The following is a 21,536-nucleotide window of genomic DNA, read 5'->3' on the forward strand; positions in this document are numbered from 1 at the left end:
ACTTGCAGTGGGGCCTTTTAGAAGTCTTTTAACCTCTGTGTACATCTATTTGTTGATAAGAGGATGTAATAGTAACCTCACTGTGGATGTTGAAACTTAGTTGTTTGTTGGTAAATGCTTTTGAGATGATCAGATGAAAAGTGTTAGAGGTATGAATTGCAGAGTAGACTCTCTTTTAAGCACTAACACAAAGGGCCAGAAAAACTCAGCCCATGGTAGAGGAGTCTGCAGTTAAAACTGGGGAAAATATTGTAACAGAAACGTTTGAGAATATATTTAAGTGGTTGCTTAAGACTAGGTTGCCTATTGTAGGTAAGGTCCTTAGTGCAGCTTTCATAGCTTGAAGAACTGGACTTTGTATGCACAGGTGATTTAGGATTGACTCAGAAATATGCAGTTTAGTCATCTGGTAAGTGAATGTTCATGCTTAACGAAACCCAAAACAAAATAGTTTGGAACTTGAAAGTGAAATAATCTCTCCAGAACAGTAATGAGGCATGAAGAAACAAAGTACTGATGTCATGGACATCGCCTGAGGCTGCTGTTGTGTGTGGTTCTTTCAGGATTGGGGTTATGCCTCTCTCTGGCTGCCATACAGAATACAGAGGACTGTCTGCTCAGAGGGGTAATGTTGGTGATGGGAGTCCTTGCCTAGAACACATTCTTCAAACAGATGTATAGCCATGCATGTATACTGTTCTTTTTTCTTTTTGGTGGTGAAGGGGTGTGTGTGTATGGCAAAATCTTTCCATAAATAGTCTTCTGAAAGTGCCAATCTCTTCCTTCCTTCCTCTTCTGACCATTGAGTTATCGTATATCCTTCTGTTGTTGGGAAGAGCCTCCTGTATATTGTTACCTTCAAATATATTTAGTTTAGCATTAGACTTAAATATAAATAAACTGGCACAGAAAGGCTATTTTATTTTAAAATGATAGTCCTGGCATAGCTCTCTCTCCTGGATGCTCGCCTGCCAACTGTGTTTGGATACTCATGTTGGATCTGTGTGCTTCTAAACTCCCCTGGGTTTTCAGCAGGGTTTAGCCACAGCCTCTGGCCTCTTGGACATACTTCTCAGGTAGAGAGTATCTGTCTGGAACCACTTCTAGGAAATGGGATCCTCTGGTCCAGCTGCATTGGGCCACCAGGACCAGTGCTGACCCGCTCAGCTGCACTAGCACTCCCTCCCCAGAGCTTCATCCTCCTGGATATTCTGTTCTATAATTTAACTCTTCAGGGACACATAATTGAAGCAAATAACTCATGGACTTCAAATCACAAGAGAAACTCAAATTTAGGCAAAATAATAAATACCTGTAGGCAATTAGTTCCTGAGCCCTCACCACTCTAGAGCATTCTTTGCAAAGGCTTGGTCAATGGCTCCTGGGGTCCCAGATCCCCTCTTCTGGAACTCACTCCTTGGCTCCGTCTTCTGTTCCTGGTCACGGAGCCTCCTCTAACTCCTCCACTGAGCTCCCTTCAGATTATTCAGATCCAGCAGTCAAAACCCGACCAGCAGTTAAAATGTATGCTTGCTGAGCTAACAACCTTTCTGTTTGTTCCTTCCTTTCTCTTGCGATTTTCTATTTGCCCAGCTCTAGCCCCTGCAAACAACCTGGGGAGAACTGCTTTCTTTTAGGGTATGTCTTCACTACCAACATTAAAGCGCTGCGGTGGCAGCGCTTTAACGTGGCTGTGTAGTTGCGGCACCGGCGTTGGGAGAGCGCTCACCCAGTGCTGTAAAAAAAACCCCAAAAATCCACCCCCACGAGGGGAGTAGCTATCAGTGCTGGGACCGCGACTCCCAGCGCTGGTGCATTGTCTACACTGTCACTTTACAGCGCTGAAACTTGCATCGCTCAGGGGTGTGTTTTTTCACACCCCTGAGCGAGAAAGTTTCAGTGCTGTAAAGTGGCAGTGTAGACAAGGCCTTAATCTTCAGTCACCTCATTGTTCTAGGCTGCTTTCCACTTGAATGGAGGATCTTTCCTTCATTATTCTTGTACCTCCCTGATCCTGGTCTTGGAGGTACATCACAAACCCTATCAGCAAATAGCTGATTTTTGTATCACTGAATGTCTCAGAATATACTAAAGAGCTTCTTATAGTCTCCCAAGATTTTTGACAGGTTGTCATATTTCCTCCCTGTCATCCATTTCTACTTACTGACATTCACATGGCCTGATTTGTAGATAGTAATTATAAGGTAGTGATGACATCTTATTTAAAATCACTGACTAATGTCTGCATGGCATTTTGGATACACTTCAAGGCATTATCCCGGTTTTACAAAGACCACTGGGATTAAATTTCTCGCCCAAGATCAGAAACTGAGTCAGGAGTCCTGGACTAATTAATTCACCTGCTGGTCTCCTGCACTAAACAGCAGACCCCACTTCCTCTCTATATTCCCTATATTGCAACTTGTGGTGCCAATTATTCCTCACGAAGTGATGGTAGTCGAGTCTAATAGATAGTAACCTCTTTGTCTGCTTCTCATTCAGCAGTCACTGCGCAGGTCAGAAAATAGGAATCAGACCAGCAAGTTTCACATACTTCAGTGGTTAACTATAAGTGAAACTAATCGTTTTGTGTGTGTAATGAACATAACTCAAATATTTAAAATGCTGGAAAGGTACACACAACTTACTTAGGTTTCAGAGTAACAGCCGTGTTAGTCTGTATTCGCAAAAAGAAAAGGAGTACTTGTGGCACCTTAGAGACTAACCAATTTATTTGACAGGTTTCAGAGTAACAGCCGTGTTAGTTTGTGCTGGAAATGGCCCAACTTGATGATCACTTTAGATAAGCTATTACCAGCAGGAGAGTGGGGTGGGAGGAGGTATTGTTTCATGGTCTCTGTGTATATAATGTCTTCTGCAATTTCCACAGTATGCATCCGATGAAGTGAGCTGTAGCTCACGAAAGCTCATGCTCAAATAAATTGGTTAGTCTCTAAGGTGCCACAAGTCCTCCTTTTCTTTTTGCAATTTAAAGTGATCATCAAGATGGGCCATTTCCAGCACAAATCCAGGTTTTCTCACCCTCCACCCCCCCACAGACAAACTCACTCTCTTGCTGGTAATAGCCCATCCAAAGTGACCACTCTCTTCACAATGTGTATGATAATCAAGGTGGGCCATTTCCTGCGGGAATCCAGGTTCTCTCACCCCCTCACCCCCCTCCAAAAACCACACACACAAACTCACTCTCCTGCTGGTAATAGCCTATCCAAAGTGACCACTCTCCTTACAACGTGCATGAAAATCAAGGTGGGCCATTTCCAGCACAAATACAGGTTTTCTCACCCCCCCACCACCATACACACACAAACTTACTCTCCTGCTGGTAATAGCCTATCCAAAGTGACCACTCGGGGGTGGGGGGGTGAGAAAACCTGTATTTGTGCTGGAAATGGCCCACCTTGATTTTCATGCACGTTGTAAGGAGAGTGGTCACTTTGGATAGGCTATTACCAGCAGGAGAGTGAGTTTGTGTGTGTGGTTTTTGGAGGGGGGTGAGGGGGTGAGAGAACCTGGATTCCCGCAGGAAATGGCCCACCTTGATTATCATACACATTGTGAAGAGAGTGGTCACTTTGGATGGGCTATTACCAGCAAGAGAGTGAGTTTGTCTGTGGGGGGGTGGAGGGTGAGAAAACCTGGATTTGTGCTGGAAACGGCCCATCTTGATGATCACTTTAGATAAGCTATTACCAGCAGGAGAGTGGGGTGGGAGGAGGTATTGTTTCATGGTGTCTGTGTATATAATAATGTCTTCTGCAATTTCCACAGTATGCATCCGATGAAGTGAGCTGTAGCTCACGAAAGCTCATGCTCAGATAAATTGGTTAGTCTCTAAGGTGCCACAAGTACTCCTTTTCTTTTTACAACTTACTTAATTGTCTGACCTTTCCCTTGAAAACATCTGGTAAGTCTTTTTTACTTTGTTAATAAGGGCACCAAAGCCCTTGGGTCTGCCCATTGGGGTTTCTTATCGCTAAACTGAAATCCTGAATGCATGAGCACTTGGCATATGGAAAAGAGTAATGAAGTTGTCTTCATAATGCTTCCAAGGTAGCAAAGGCTGGGGTCATCTGCCTGATATGTATGTTCTGTGTTCTGGGGGAAAGGGGAGAAAATTTGGGGCAAAAATTCCAAAACAAATACAGCAGATGAATGGGTGTTGCCACCACTGTCGGTATTTCCACCTTGTCCTCCACAGCCTCTTAGCTAACACCAGTGCAGGAACCATAATACGAGACAGAATTTTTCTATTAAAGATTTGTGGTATTTACACAGCAGAACGTAAACACTGTAATTATGGATATTGCTGAAGTTTGTTCCTTATTTATACCATAATAATATATTGGTGTATAATGGTACTGGAGAATACTGTTTGATTGAGCAGTGGTTGATTTTACTTCTTGGTTTGGAATGAAGATGTTGGCTTTTTTGCAGGTTTTCCAGTTTCTGAGAAGTTACAACTTCAGATGTGTTTCATGGGGATAGTATGCTTGGATAGTATGGGGGATTCATGGGGATAGTATGCTGGAAAAAAAGCTGTTTGTTCACTCTGTTAGAACGCTTCTGTCACCAGTGTTCAGGTGTTCTATTATTGTGGATTGTTGGTTCACAAAACACAGTCTGTGAAATCAGAGCAATTTCTGCACATGTGGTTTTGAGAGGTTTTGGTCAGCGTATCTGTTGCTTCTAACTTCTGCTAGCTATATGTATAATAGGAACAGAGGAATTGCCATTCTGGATCAGATCAATAATCCTTTTAATCCAGTAATTTGCCCTCTAGGTGGACGATATGTAGCTGTTTCAGAGGAAGGTGTAAATATTTCCATTCTAGCTTATTTTCTCAAAGGGCGTGGCTATACTGGAAACTTCAAAGTGCTGCCGTGTGAGCGCTCCCGCAGCAGTGCTTTGAAGTGCAAGTGTGGTCGCGCGCGAGCACTGGGAGAGAGGTCTCCCAGCGCTCCTGGTAATCCACCTCCACGAGGGGATCAGCTCCGAGTGCTGGGAGTGCGGCTTCCAGCGCTCGGAGCCTGTTTACACTAGCGCTTCAAAGCGCTCTGACTTGCTGCGCTCAGGGGGGTGATTTTTCACACCCCTGAGTCAGCAAGTTAGAGCGCTCTAAAATGTAAGTGTCGCCAAGCCCTTAGCTATAACCGTGTCCTTTGTGGTAACAGGAGTAAAATAACTTAGTTTTTCTCACTGTTGTCAATAGATATGACTCAATACACATATGGAGCAGATTCTTTGGGTAAGACTGTGCCATTTTTACACAGTCATTCAGAACAAACCCACAATTAAAGGCTACTATTTCTGTTTCTTACAAAATTCAACCTTTTAATTTGACAAAAGCCCCCTGCAATAGTAGTTGAAATTTACATAACTTGTTAGTGAAGGGCCATCACATTGAATATTTACTTAGGTCTTGAAATATATTTAATTTGTTGTTGCTGGAGAGACTGAGAGTAGAGGGGGAGCAACAATACACAGCAGTATCTTTGTTTAGGTCCCAAGAGACCAATTAGTTTTTACAATTTGTCGAGGAAAGTAATGTCTTTTTACATAGCAAGTTCTTTAAATACTTGAAAATTTATTTAAAATCCAGAAGACATTTCTCGTTAGAGTAGGCCCCAAAATTTGACCTAAATTTAGAATTGTTAAACTGTGATTACTGTTGAGATCGTCTTCCTCTATGTCTAGAATCTAAATCTAATGAATTAATAATCTAAATTAACAATTGACTTTCCTTTTTCCTTATGGCTTAAACCAATACTGAACACACTTTACAGATGACGTTACCACCTACAGCAGTATAGCTGCAGCTGAGTTCTCATTAACTGAAGAAATTGGGTGTGCTATCACCACAGATCTTAGCCTAGAATCTATTCGTTCTATACCAGAGCACCTCAGTTAACTTTTGTTTATTGTGTAACGTAACATTCTCTTTTTATATTCAAATGGATATTTGTATAGTAGCTAGTTGCCCTTCCCAGAATAAGCTTATATAAGGGTGCTGCTGTGCTTACGTCTCCTGCCTTTCCTTCTATCATCCTCCCCTCTGCTGCTGCCACATTAAAATCTTATTAGATGGTGGAATTGACTTCAGAGGTACCACCCCGTCTTCTCTTCTCTACTTCCCTATGGACAGCTCAATGCATAGTAGTGGAATTTAGTGTCCTCCCCAGTGGGATTGTAACAACAAACCTAAGACTCCACCTTTGTTGTCCTGTTCTACTTTTTTTTCCCCCCTTTATACTGTTTAAGATTTGCAAGATGAACTGATTTGAATATACTTTTAATCTCTATTTTTATTAAATGAATCTTTGCTCCAGATTCCTTTAAAGCTGTAAATCTGCAGGAAAGTGCAATTTTCAATTATCTTTAACTTGTCCAACTTGGAACAGTAGAAGTAGTGCATGGCTGCACACGTGTACACTGTAAATTTCCAGAAAATAATTTGATATGTCTGGAACTTTGAAAAAAGTCAGACTGAATTATATAACTTCAGCATTTTTGCTAGATAACATCAATTACAAGCTCTGTTATCTTTTCCCTCTCCTCCCCCCCTTCTATATTTAGTTGAAGAATATTCTACAGATGCTGCTTGTGGGGCAGGATGTTTAGCCTTCCCTTTCCTACTTACAGTAGCCAGGGCTTTTGATGTCAGATGAATGATGTTCCATTAATATGGTGTGTCTATCTCCAGTAGTGCATGCGTGAAATGGTGGATGCTAAAATTATCAGGTCTCATTATATTTGACAGCCTGTGTGTAGAGGATGTGGTCACTTACTACAGCTGTATGTGAAGGGGGACAGAGAGAGAGAGAGAGAGAAAAATGGTCATGTGAATTTTGTTTGAACACAGTCAGCAGGGCCTCTGGTATAATATTTATCCATTAACATATGTATATGCTACAAATCCTTTCCCTTGGTCAGTAATGCTAACTTTGCAGTTAGTTTGCTTGATGCTGTGATCAAATTTGGCAATATTGTCTACTGCTGGTAGAATGTTGGTTTAAAAGATTCCAAGAGTAATACTTTTTCCCTGGCTCAAGTGAAAAGAGGATTGGGCAGATGAAAAGGTAATTTTGCCTACTGGAAAACAATTTCAGTAAAAGGCTAAGTGAGTAGGTTGGTGAAGCTTTGACATGGTATTCAACCCAATCTGTAATCATAAAGAAATGGATATCAGAGTGGGGATAAGAACAGTTGTTAATTTTAGATTTTCTTTTCAGTTAAGAGGGATCTTACAAAGATTGTCACTAAAGGAGGTGAAATGTGTTAATGCCACTAGTCTTTTTCTTTTAGATATATGACTTCATATTTCAATTTAAGTCCTAATGATTTGTCTCAGGTTAAGCCCCATGAATGTTTTTGTCCATAGCACAGCTGGCAGTACCTACATTGGGGAAGCCAATTCTGGAATAACAACTGTTACAAGTCAGGACTGAGGGCCTGCATTAGAGAAATTGGCACTGGTATATGTATGCTGATGTAGCTACATCAACTGTAAGTCAACTCAGTAAAAAGAAAAGCACTGAGGGGTAGAACACATGGGCCAGTCCTGTGACTACTGGATGCCTTGGTGAAGAGATGTCAGACAGTGGTGTAGTTGCATGATGACTGAGGACTAAGCTAGAAGGATGTTGCCCTTTATTTTGGCCACAGGCCCATTGTGATACTGGAAACCAGCTTTGCGTTCTGATTTATTCAAAATTGCTGATCTTTTTCTGCAAGCACTAACAAATTGGTCCAGTCTCTGACATGCATTTCTAGCTGAGAGTTTGCCGTATTAACACTTGGAAGTGTTGCCTTCAGAGGAATGCTAATTCAGGTTTCAATAGATAACCATGATCCCAAACACAGCAATTTTTTAAGATACTGCTCAGCTTTTCCCCTGAGTGTCTTCATTCGCTTATGTGAAGCAGTCACATGCAGATATGTCAGGTGCGCTGTTCTAGACACGTAGTCCAAGAAGAAGTGGTCTTCACCTACAGGAAGTTTTGCAGCGGGAAGCAGATGGATCCCAGTGATAGGAGATGGGAAGGGGATGTTACATCATTAATTACTTAGCTTTGCATAAACAAAACTTAGCATTTTGAAAAATGTCTTTCTAGCAAATGGAAGGAAAGTCATCTTGGAGGCTATTTAGCTATGTATCGTGATTGAAAGGGATCTGTGACTCTTATTAACTTACCAATTATGGTTGGCACTAGAGCACTTTATGTACAGTTCCAGCTCTAGTGTGTCATGCAGTCTGAGTTAGCTTTGAAAGTGAAAGAATATAGAAAGCTCTAGATTGCTTTTTCCTATGGCTGGTTGAATAAATTTTTCTTTGGTATATCTACGTGTGTTTGCATACAGACTGTCCAAACAACACATTATAGGGCACAGTACTGAATTTGTAGTGAAGGCTGTGTCCTGATGTCCTTCTGTTATGCTTTATTTTCCTGGACTATCTGTCTGTGATTGGAGGAGGTGATTTGTCTGAAATTTTGAATACCTAAAGTAAGAAAGATTTTTCCTGAGAACTTGGAAGCTATATATTAAAATATATCTGGTACTGAATCTAAAGTTGGCTTAGTTCTTATATAAAGCAGTGTTGCGGTATGCTTCAGTGGCCTTTTTCTCAGTGCAATAAATACTAAAGATGAATTAGAATTTTGTACGCGTATTTCTGCTTCTACACACTCAGGAACTGGATAGCTTTCACAGAAAGGGCATTAAAAGAAATTAACTAATCTTTATTGTCAAGGGCTGGATCTCCTCCAACTGCTTAGCAATTAACATTTTTATCACTTGACTAGTAATGCTTATTACTAAGCAATTAGTGTTTAAAACTTCTGGTACTCCAGGAGTTGTTTACAGTGGAGCTGGGTGGGTCATGGGGAAGTACTGAATGAGGAAAGGGAACTCTGGGGACCCTCACATGGAGGAGAGACAGCTAGGGAGAAGGAGGATTGAAGTGGTTGACTTCATTTGAATATACTTGATTTTCATGGGTTTTGATCACAAACTTAATGTTTTTCTATTTTCAGCACTAGTTTTAGAGACTAGTTAAAGCACTAGTTAAAGCACTAGTTAAAGAACTAGTTAAAGAACTATATGAGCATGGATTTGACATATATATAATGGCTTCTTTGGATCTTTTATAGGAAGAGGATTAACGGGAAAGTAGATGGTAATGGCACATTTGGTACTATTTTGTAAAAGGATTTAGGAAATTAAAATTTATTTTTACAACCAGTGTTTAAAATAAAAACTAAGACACGTGTGCCGCTTTTCTGGCATGAACAGCTCTAGCAGGGCTTATGTAAATGTGCACATCGCTTTTTCTTATTACAGTGATACAAATTATACAAATCTAGTAATAGTTCTTCCCCCCCCTTCATTTTCAGTAGCTGGAGTTGTAACAAAATGTAAAAGGTGACAGAGTACCAACTAGATAGAGCAGTAAGTGTAAACTCGATGCAAAGTAGTTTTGTAAAAGTAGATTAAGTAAACCCAGTTAAAACAACGGAAGAAAACATAGCCAAGATATCTTGCAGTTTATCCTCTTTCTAAACCAGATTGCAGAAATCTAGTTTTTTGTGCCCCTGTGTAGGTAGGGAGCTCAACAGAGGAATCCAATTCCAAGTTTTGTCTTCAATATCACGATGAGGGAAACTTGATCTGATACAGTGGTCCTCAAATTGTGGAATATGCCACCCCCTGAACACTGAAGAATGTTCGGGGGGACGTGCAGCAGGGCCTGGGCCAGCTAGGATTGCTAATTTTGGTTGGACATATTCCTGGAGGTTTCATCACAGGACATAATCTTTAATGAAAGATTAATTTTTAATTCCCGGAGGCTCCAGGGCAATCCTGGAGGGTTGGCAACTCTAGGGCCAGCCCCCATGGGGGGCGGGGAGGGAGCACCATGCTCCCAGCCCCACTCCACCCCCTCACTAGCTCTGCCCCAACCCTGTTCAGCCCCCAGTCCTGCTCCCCCCTAGTACCAGCTCCGCCCCCAATCTCCCCTTTACCCCCTACTGCACCCCCAGTCCAGCTCTGCCCTCATTCCCTCTCCACCCTCAGACCAGCTCCGCCTCTAGCTCCAGCTCCTCCCCTATCCCTAGTTCCACCCCCAGCTCCGCCTTCAACCCAAGCTCTGCTGCTGAGGAAGCCTTGGCTGTGCAGGAATGGCGTGGGGGCCTGCACAGACTCTGTTAATGGTGGTGGGGGGGTGCAACTGAAAAAGTTTGCGCACCACTGATCTAATGTAATGAAGTGTTGTTTTGGTTCCAAAAGAACAGTTTAGAAGTGAGCCTATGTATGTTTTCCAACCCAAATATTCTTCAGTATCAACCCCTTACTTGGTACTATATGCATCTTTAAGGGTCGCGAAATAGTTTCTGTAAAGGAATTTACTCTCTACCGCTTGGTTTAGCTACTGTTACTTGGTGTTTGGGGACTAGCACCTCTTGTGGGATTTTTGTCTCTAGTTAAGAGTGCTTGGTTGTTTTTCAGTCCTATCACTGTGAACAACATACTGTAGTTTTCCATGTGGCGTTTGTCTTCAATCCTGGATATAAATGCACTACTAAACCAAGAGGTGGCAAAGGCATGGCTCACAGTGGCTAGTTCCTTATTTTAAAGGAATGGGTACAATCTCATGACTAGCTGAAAATGAAAGACTGTATTTCTTTCCACAGTTGTTGGCTATGCTTTAAGAAGCGATGGTGCGTCCTGCACCGAGACTGAACATTGTCTTGTGAATCTGATGATCAGAAGGCAGATTCTCTTGATAAAGAGAGGAGAATGATGTTCTGGCTAGCAATTTGCAGCATTTCTCTTTCTACCAGCATCATCTTTTACTTGTCTGTGTACAGATTAAATGGGAATAGTTTAGTTACTGAGCATGAATATTTATATTTTAGTAGCTGAAGTATGTAAGTCAGCAAGTGTACTTTTATTGTAAAAAGAAATAGCAGTGTTACGTTAATCTGTGAGATTCTTCAGTGTCCTTAAGATACTCAAGGTTTAAAAAAAAAAAAAAGCCTTACTCGTGCTCACAGTGTTAATATAAAATTATCAATGACATTCCAAGTGATTGCTAACACTCAGTGTGCTTAACTTCCAAAAGGAAAACCCTATTCCCTCCTGAAACCGACAAGTAAATATGTGACTAATAAGACATATGCCTGTCCATTTTCCTCCTTACTTTTCTTGAATGTTGTTTCCCTTCAGCCCTCCCTTCATCTGCTTTTGCCTTTTTAGATTTCAAGTTCTTTCTTGGAATCATAGAATCGTACAACTGGAAGGGACCGCAAGAGGTCATCTAGTCCTCATGGCAGGACTAAGTATTATCTAGACCATCCCTGACAGGTGTTTGTCTAACCTGCTCTTAAAAATCTCCAATGATGGAGATTCCACAACCTCCCTAGGCAATTTATTCCAGTTCTTAACCACTCTGACAGTTAGGTTGGACATTAGGAAGAACTTTCTAAACCTCCCTTGCTGCAATTTAAACCCATTTTTTCTTGTCCTAAGGAGAACAATTTTTCTCCCTTCTTGTAACAACCTTTTATGTACTTGAAAACTGCTTTGGAGCAGGGCTTCTCTTCTAGTGCTTAGAAGGTACTTAAAGCTTTTTGTGGAACTACCAAAATATTATAAACAATGATGAGAGTTTTTTCCATTATAATCCTGTGACTGAAATAGATCAAATATCGTATTGTTTGCTGTTAATAAAAAAAATTAATCACAAAGAAATCTGCATTTTGTATCTTATACTGTTAATTATCTTTTGAAGATTTAAAAAAAATAATCAAAGCTTATATTAGTACATTTAAGTGTGAAAATCAAATGATTAAATGACTGGTGGATTATTCAAACACCCCCCCCCCCCCAAATAAACAGAACGTATGGTCAAAATTATCAATGTTGAATTAAAGTAGCCCTCATGCCAAGAATTCTTGTGAGCCGTGGGACTGTGTTCACATATGCTCAGTGGTTAAAAACAGGAGGTGAAAGGTGAAGATATTCTGAATAAATGTTCTCCAGTTGACCAATGAGCCTGTTTCTTTCACTGCAGTTATTTCACCTGTTGACAGAGTAATAGGTGACTTTGGATGGCTTGGGACCCAGCCTAATCAGTTGCAAATTAATCTATCGTGACACAACAGACCATGTAAATGCTTCCCATGATGAGTTTATGGTCTGGAATGATGGAGTTCTTGCCTGTGAGTAACAGGACTCAGATTGAGCAAAGTGGAAGAACTCTGATACAGTAACTGTCTTGGATGCCACCAACAGCAATAGATTCTGAAGGCCAAATGAGATCAATTTGAAGACAGTGGGGTTGCGCTGGTGTAGCTGAAGGCTTTGTTTGGCTTCCAGCATCTTCATTATTGGTAGCGTTGCATGAGAAATATAGAACATAGCTTGATTCTGAGCCCAGGCTGAGTTTGCTGAGCTTACAGTTAGACGAATCATCTTTTTATTTCTAGAGTAAATAAATTTGATGCAAAATCATCGAGACACAATAAACGCAGAGCCCCACTGTGCCATTGTTAGGTTAACTTTTCAGAGAAGAGCCAGCCATTGTTTAGAATATCTTGAACTTCAGCGAAATGGAGATAGCCAGACAAGGTTTCCTTCAGTTTAAAAGTCCGTTTTTCATTTGATGAGCAACGGCAGCATCAATGAAGAGAGTAATTAGTAAAATGCTTTTCTTTCTTCATTTACATTTAAACAAACTGATCTCTGATTTGAGATTCCTGGGCTTTTCGTCGTTGGAGGAGTTAATGCTTCGCATCTTTTGCTTTCTGAAGTTCTGACACTGAGAGTAGCATAACATAGAATTTTTGTCTGAACTTCCCCACCCAACTAAAGGTGCCTTTTAAGAGTTGAATTCATAGTTTGCATTCGGTGTTGCTTTATCCTGTATTATGCATGCAGAAAGGCTAACTATCCTACATATGTGTGCATATATAGTGCATCCTTTTTTGGAAATGTGTGGCATAAAAATGTTGATGGGTTATGGTATCCTGTTCAATAGGAAATCAGCTTGCAGATGAATTACAGTAAAATGAGCAGGCGGATTGGTTGATATAAATGAAATGCCACTGGAAAGATGACAATGACGTCTTGTCATTCAATAAGCTGTTAGTAGGACAGCAGCAGAGGGGGAAGGGAATGGGACTGATCATCATTCCTGTCCTTGGGCAAGCTATCAACTACTGTCTGTCTCATTCTGCCTTTAACTAGTGTTGTATTACATCCATTTTTTTTAGAATAATGCTGACGCAACTAGCTGTGTATTTTCCAACTTAATGTCTCACACTCGTGCGCGCGCACACACGCTCTTGCCATACTGGTCGTATGCTGGGATCTGGTCCTATGACTGAGCTCAAGAGCAATCAAAACCCTATGTCCAAACATGATCTGCATCTGCACTGACTATGGTTTCAAACTGTTTCAACAGCATTCAGAAAATGTGCTAAAATTTTGCAAAGGGGAAGACTATAAGATGTCTTCAGCTAGCATGATTACTAAAAAACAAAACAACCCCCCCACCACCACTCTATCTTTACTAAAGCATATAGTATTCCTAATAGCAATTGTTAGAATGCTTGTCAAGCATGGTTTTGTAGAATTGACCAGAAATACACCTATTCATTTCCAAATAGTTTTAGCTATTGTTTGAGTAAATAGAATAAAACACACCAAGCTTCCATATACTTTTATGTATTTTTAAACTTCTACAAAGCTAATTTCCCCAGATGCTAATGGAGGCTTTAAGTTGATATATTTAATCTGATTTATTTTGGTTGCCTCCTACCCAGTCTCAGTGGTTCTGCTTGTGTCCCTAAATTGACTTTAGTGTCTACATTTGCCTGATGTTTTACTGTTCCTCCTACTACTTAATTAAAATATTGTCTCGTCAGTGTAGCTATAAAAATGAAAACTAATGTTCTTCTCCGTCTGAAGAACCCATTCTAACTCTCCTGCTTTTACTTTCTTTGATGGCTGCAGTTGTGGCCATTGCTGCTCTTAGTGGCGCTTCCCTCCCCCTTTTTTGTTGTTCCTGTGGTCATAAATTGACATTGACGGCAGGACAGTGCAAAACATGAAACATTTGGGAAAAAAAAAAAAAACTGAACAGTTTCCATAACTTGCCAGGGAGATTTCAACGAGTATTTATTGGGTCTATTTTTTTTTAATTGAAATGAAGCCGTAATTGTCTCCAAACAATGTTCAACCCTTTGCTCCAAGGTAATGCATTCTGTAAAGAAAGGGCTACAGCTCTTTAGCCCTACCTGGTAAGACAGAGGTCTCCAACCGGTGGCGTACAGGGAAGAGAAACTACCTGACAGGTGGGGAAATGCCATAATTAATGTTCTCTTGAGGCTGAAAGTGAAGCTGGAGTGCTGCTTGAAAGCAATCTGCCTTCCTTCCCTGTTTCCACTATCGTTCATAATGAAGCTAGCCACAGGGCTTTTGGTGCAGGCAGCAGCCAGTGGTTCAGACCTCACTTTTCACCGCTCCTGTGATAATAAGCTAAATAGCAAGAGCATAACTAACCTGGACATGTGGAACCACCAACAGATGCCTCCACTCTAAGCAGCATATAGCTTCCTGCTGAAGGGGGAACAGGAAGGAAGAACTACAAAACTGGGGAGCAAAACTGAGGAATGGTTAGAATTGGCAAAGAAAAAATTAGAGAAGAGAAAGGTCCAAGGCACTTAAGAATGAGAAAGTAAATGGACGGCAAAGAAAGAGGAAAGTGTTCCGAATAAGACATGAGTAGACATAGGTGGAAGCGGGTGTGCGAGTCATCTGCCAGCTCATTAGAAAGGGGAGCTCCATCAGAAGAATATTGAGAAACACTGCTGTAAGTACTGTACTTCTGGGTTGCTGGAGTTCCATGACTCTTCTGACTGACCGTACGTGATTCTCTGTCCTTGATCAGAATGAGTTGTTTGTGGCTCTAAGCTCCTTTTGACTGGACCCACCCCTTCTTAGAAGTAAACTGAAAAAGGGAGGAAAAATTGGGGTTGTGCTATTCTTTGCTGCTTTATGGTGGGGGAAAAAAATAAGACGGAATGGTTTTACCAACCCAAAAAAAAAATAATTGTTTTTGCTTTAAAAATACAGAACTATCCAGTTCCCTAGCCAGAATGAAATATTTTTTTAAACTTCTGCATCCCCTGATCAGAATAGCAAAATTGTGTGACATGAGAAGAGCTGAGAGAGTGAAATCTCCTCAAAAACCTGAAAATTAACCAGTCATGGAAGGAGAAAGAGGTCTTAGCTGGATTTTTTAAAAAATCATACTTGCCTTAATTGCTGTCACAAATTTGACACTAAGTTTTGACAAGGGCAGGTTAATTTACTTTTCCATCAATAATCCATGTTGCACACACTTCCTTGCTAAACTTTTAGTGGTGTCACTCTTAAGGCAAAGCGGGCTCACCTTACAGGTGACCTGTGAGATCTTTAATAATCTGTTGTGAAATGTGGAGAGCTCTTCCCCTTTTGATTGAAATAAACATAGAATACATTATGTATGTTATGACACATTATTTAAACTCCTCTAACTTGTCTACTCAAGGGTAAGACAAATTTCTTCTGCCTGTCCTGCTATAACCACTAAACACACTAAATCACAATATGTGGCTTTGGAAAGGGGAAAATAAAACGTCCTCCCTACGATCAGACACTGGACCAGATTCTGTAGCTTTGGCAGTGCAAAGGGGTTGTAAAACTGCCCTAACTAGACGGCTGAAGATTCCTTCAGCATGTTCCAGTCATGTGTCCTTGAAAATCACTACAAGTCTACATAGTTTAAGAAAGCCTGAAGCTGCTGTGAACCATGGCATGGACTGAACTGGCTCCTCAGCAGCCCCTGGGATTAGGGAAGAGTGAAGGTGGTATATAGCTAGACTTGGAAGCATTAGGTTTTTATCAGTTCAGGTCAGTAAACACTGATTTCACTCTGAACATGCACACAAACCAATGAAAAAATATTTCCACCAATAATAATTGGAATTTACAGGTAGATAAAGTAAGAAAAATGCTGCTTGAGAACTTATTAGAGTTTGATTTAAGGATATTTGCTTGGTATGTTGTGATGTGTGATGCTGACAATTTGTGTTTTAACAATTATAAAATTTTAACTTTTTGGATCTCTGCATCTACTGTCATTAAATAATTATTGTCTGACCTCCATACTTTCTTCAACTGTGAAAATGTGAATCAGTAAAAATAAAAAAAATCTTAAACAAACATTGATAGTTTTTGTCAAAATAATAACACATAAACCAAACTCTAAGTCTATATATAGCTCTCTTTACTCTCTCTCTCTCTCTCTCTCTCTCAGCTGCACTGAGCAGAGCTATGGTGTAGTCGAGGATCTAGTTCATCAGGTGCATTTTTCTGAAGAAATTACAAAGTTACAAATGAAGGAAAATGTCCAAATAGCTGCTCTGTTTTTTTCCTTGCCATATACCTGCAAGACATTTCTGTTTATGGTATGCTTCAGTTTGTGTGTATGGTGAATATTCAACCCAGGAAACGATTGATCTGGGAAAAGCAACATTTGGAAAGTACTGGGAACACAAATGTTGGTACCTAGATATTCAGAATATGTCTACATACTGCAATTAAACACCCATGGCTGGCCCGTGTAAGCTGATTTGGGCTTGGGCTATGGGGCAGTTTAATTGCAGTGTAGGTGCTCTGGTTGGAGCCTGGGCTCTGAGATCCTCTCCACTTGTGGGGTCCCACAGCCTCTGCTCCAGCCTGAGCTTGAACATCTACACGGCAATTAAACAGCCCTTTAGCCCAAGCCCTGTGAGACCAAGTCAGCTGGCACAGTGACTGGTGAACTAGAAATGCCCAGACACAAATAGTATCATGCACTCTGAGTATGATCTGCCAATGGGAGCTTTTTCTGACAACACAAAGCTTTATTTGATGATTTAAAATCATACTGGAGAATAGGGGGGTGAAATTCTCTGAATCCTAGAACTTTCTTCCATTTGCTGTTTTTCTGGTCTCTCGATGAAGGTGTTGAACCATACAGTAAGAAACCGGAAAGCAGGAGACTTTCTTGTCTTCTGACTTACTCGTGGTCCTCTGGTTTTCCTGTCTCCTCAGGGGATGAGGATAGAGATGGGAAATGTTGAATGCAAACTTGTTTGTAAAATATTCCTTGCTTATAAATGAATCTGGACAACTTTGAAGCCCGTGAACTCCCTTTTCTGGCCTGCCTGGGCACGATCCAGCTTTCTCTCCAAGTCTATTCAATATTGCTTGAGTAGTTGCAGTGCTTGCAGCTCTTGGAGTGTACCCACAGCCACTGCATCATCAGGAGTACTGAGATTTTGGAGATGACCTGAGAAATCCCCCAAGAGCCTGAGCCTCTGGCCAGTGCTTGATTGTAGGCACATATGCATTAGATGTATCTTGTCTCCTTGGCAGTGTCTGTGACACTCTTGCCCATTGGCTTGTTTCTTTCATAGTGAATTAATTTACTCATCTGTTCCAGAGAGTAACGTGGTTTTTACAAAACACAGGACTCAACGCAATACATTTTTCAATCCGTATTCTGTATCCAAGGATTATTTTTCAGATTTTCTTTATTACTCATAAACTTGGCCACTTTAAAGTAAACACAGCCGCTATCTTTCTATATCCTACATGCCAAAAAACACAAGATTTTTTTTAAAGGGAATTGGTCGTGGTGAGTTGGATATCTTTACAGACCCATTCCATGTTGATTCAGAATGGAATTGCTGGAGCAATTCACAATGTTTGCCTTCTGTAGTTATCAGGGATGTACATTGGCTGATGAAAGAGCTCTAGCTCAAAGCAAAGGTTCTGTAGTGGGATGGACAATTTTATTGGTCTGCCAAGCCAGATTATCCTTTTATACTACCAGAAAAGTCTTTTTGATTGTCGCTGTTGTAACATTAGTCAAGCGTCTGTCAATATTTCCATTATAAACCTCCTATTTTCAGGGGTTTATGAATAGACTATTTTTAAAAAAATCTTGTTCTGGTCTGAAATTTGGCATAGGAGATCAGAGTTCAGCAGCAGATATTTTCTTTAACAAATTTAAAATAGTCAGCTGTTTCTTAAACTGTAGAGAGGGCAAAAAAAAAATTCTTTGGTTAAACAGATAGGAATATTTTTTCCAATCCACTTATTCCAAGTAGATTTATAAAAGCAAAACTCTACTCCCTATTAAGGGGGGGGCGGGGGAGAAGCATATTCCATTTGCCACAAGAGCTTGCCTCAAAACTTTCCCTTTCTTCACTTTGGTTTATGATTGACTAAATCCCACCCACCTTCTCTCTTCTTTCCTCCTCCCCTTTGCATATTTCCCTTCAGTATATTTACATTATTGCTACCTTAAATTACAGCTTTCTTTCATTTACTCCCACTGATCCATATAACATCGCTTTTGCCTTGCTGTCTGAGGTTTGCAGCACCCAATTCTTATGAATCTGTCTTTGCCTCTTTAAAGGAATTTTGAGATACTTTGTTGACAAGATATGTATGGTAAATATACACTGAACAGACTTATTCAGGAATTGCTCTTCTGCATTAAATGTTGCTTTAAGCTATCACTTGATGTACCCAACTTCTCAGGTCCTGAACATAAGAAGGATGACTGCTAATTTAGATTTTGAGGGGAGGTGGGGGGGTTGGTATTTTTTTTACTGAGACTTCATGCTGCATGAATGTGTGGCTTTAAGTTAAGGTAATTCCACATTCCCTTATTAACCCACTGTTGTTGCAAAGTGAAAAAGTGAATTATGATTGGCTCAGAACCCCATTGTGGGTTTTCAAGACTGGTGGTTTTTTTTAGTCATTTCCTGAAAGTTTGGTGCAGAAACCTGAAAGCGCAGGAAGTGACAACTGACTTCGCAGAGCTGAATTCATCTTCAGAAGGAGAACAATTTGCTGTAGACGAGGGTTCCTGTATGTTGAAGACTCTACTGAGATGCAGAAGTATGGAGTAATAAGTGATGGTGTGAAATTCTATATCTAAATGACACCCGATTGATTCCAGCTCATCAGGAAGAACATCTACTGTCATTCGTAGCCACACTACTGAAGAAAGCAGCTCAAGTATTAAAATGCTTTTGAGTACTGACGAATGTGAACTGTAGCTGTATGATTGGTAAAGCAAAAGGAAGTGTAAGTTAAAGAAACTGAAAGCTGAATGGTGAAAAATGAGTGTGTTTAAAAAGCAGTACCGTCCCTCTGCTGCAGCCTTTAGAAGATCATTGTCGGAACAGGGGAGTGGAAGTACAAAAGTTGCAGCTAATTTGAAGGAATATCAATGGTACTACCAAATGAAGAGTAAGAGGACACACGAACAAGCAATTTCAGACCTAGGAAAGTCACTTGGTGCATACAGATGGCAGACGCATCCCAGGTTTCACTGGAAGGGGAGCAAGAGAGAGTTGTTTCACAGTCTTAAATGGAAACATAATCAGCTAAGTCCTATTGAATGCCCTTTGAGGATGGACAGTAGTGGTGCTGATGATCTCCAGGAAGACCCAGCAAGGAAGATGAGCCAGGCAGATAATATACCATTTCGAGTTCCATTCAGCAGGTCTATGTCTGAGCCTGCCCCACACTGGAGAAATAGAAGTGTAAAGCCATTTCTGCAACCAGTGCGCTCAGTAGATTGTGAGCAACAGGGATATTTCATCCATGATATCTTCTCTACACTTTCAAGTGGCTTTTCTAAGATGTTGACCCGAAAAGGGGAGCCCAGCACTGAGCCAGTGAATGAATGGGGGACGGACTGTAATCAGATTGATTTGAATACAGGTAACAGTGAATTGTTTTGTTCTCCTTATAGCTGGTTAACAGGTGAGCATAGTTACTTGCTCCTTGGAGAGATTTTTAGTTATTTAAAACTATTTGTAACTTCATACTGATTTTACTGGTGGCTAGTAATGTGGGGAAGCTGATAGCATCTATGTCAAATTGAGTGCTCCCTGATGTGTCATTTAAATAGAGCAGTTTATGCTACTGTGGCCTTCTGAAATGTGTTTCCTTTTCTCCATTGTTGTCCTTGCCTTAACGGTGAACCCACTAAGTGCAATTCTTTAAATTGAAATAGGGTGGTGGTTTAGGACTGCCCAAACAATTTTCTACCCGCTTAAAAATTTGAAGGCTTTTTAAAATGTCTTTTTGGTGGTTTTAGGAACTAATAGCTCTCTGGAATGAATTGGGTATATGGTGTGCACTGTTTGAGGGCAAACTCTGAGGACTTGTAGTACCTTGTTATATAAAACCTGCTACTGTCAAACTGGAGTGTGGAGGGAAGTAGAGCTGTCTTTAAATGATCTACTGATTGATTTAATCGTGCCAGATTCACAGTTTTGTAACGTCAGCCAAATTCATGTATGTTGTATATTAGATGCCAAGAACAATAACATTTGTAAAGGTTTAGCTAGCTGGGATTGAGGTCAGCAAGCTTCTTGATGCCAGTCTGTGAGATTTCATTTAATTCTACCCCGTTGATAACAATGCTTTTAAAGCGAAAGAGAAAAAGGGAGAGAGATTTGCCTCCTGTTGTCACTCTTGGTTTTTCATTTGACTTCCTAGTACTGGCAGATCTGACACAAGTAACCGATGCAGCTATGAAAATGGGTTTAAACTCTTACTTTTAAAAACTCGTAATGTTTTCCAGAATCCTGCAGATTATCATGCTAAAACCCTGATAACATCTGGATCCATCTTAGATCATTGGACAAGCCCTCTGTATTCCGAAAGCCTCTGTTTTATTATTAGAATGTACCCTGCTGACATGGGCACTTACAATCTCTTAATTACAGTGGAGTGGTCTTGTATTTTATACACTGCATTTTTTATTGGAGTCAGTCACATCCCTTTAAAACAAACAGCTAAAAGAGAGAATTAAGTTATTTAATGGGGACTGTATCCCCAGTTCAGTGTAAGGCTGTAACTCAGTGGGATTCTATTCAAGATGAGTTTTTGGTTAATATCACTGGATCCCCAAAATGTGGAATGTGGGTTGCTGATCCTTGTTTACATTGCTGTAGGTAGCTCCAATGCCTAGCTGGTTGCTAGGATTTTGTGCCCTGATGAAGCCCTCTTACTAGTAGTCCCTCTTCTCTCCTCTCCAGTCATCTGCTAATTCAGGGTGAGACAAGAAGTCCAATTGCAGATTACTGCGATAGTGGGGGGAACCAGTGGGTTAGAGTGGTGAATGGGGTGTTGCAAAGTGGGCGTGGTCCATTTTCTGGTAGGCCTTTTCTGCACCACTGATCATACATCTTCAATTGGGGCAGAAAGGGAGGCCCCACAAGAAGTGCTGCTGCTCAGGCTGATGCTGGGCAGGTAGTCCATACCACATAGGAGGCTCTGGTAGTCAAGATTCTGACTTGGGTGAGAGCATAGTGAAGTGTAGTGGCTCAAGATAAGACATTCTTCAATAAACCCTTGAGCATTGTTATGGAACAATACCAGAGCCAATAGCTCTG

The 21,536-nt window shown here is 40.7% G+C and overlaps 1 protein-coding gene across 8 annotated transcripts in view; it reads left to right on the top strand.

Moving 5' to 3' along the window:
• Positions 1–21,536, top strand: part of RASAL2 (RAS protein activator like 2) — a 275,645-nt gene that overhangs the window by 68,099 nt on the left and 186,010 nt on the right. For 3 of the 8 annotated variants that reach the window (XM_037906045.2, XM_043552866.1, XM_037906046.2), the window contains exon 1: positions 18,938–19,854. The exons of 3 other annotated variants lie outside the window; for them this stretch is intronic. In XM_037906045.2, the coding sequence (XP_037761973.1) occupies positions 19,248–19,854 (607 nt within the window). In that variant the 5' untranslated portion in view covers positions 18,938–19,247. Of the gene's footprint in view, positions 1–18,904; positions 19,855–21,536 lie in introns of those variants that run through there. 2 more of the 8 variants (XM_037906044.2, XM_043552865.1) reach the window with 2 other exon arrangements.

The sequence above is a fragment of the Chelonia mydas genome, chromosome 8 (genome assembly GCF_015237465.2).
Source record: "Chelonia mydas isolate rCheMyd1 chromosome 8, rCheMyd1.pri.v2, whole genome shotgun sequence".
Lineage (NCBI taxonomy): Eukaryota > Metazoa > Chordata > Testudines > Cheloniidae > Chelonia > Chelonia mydas.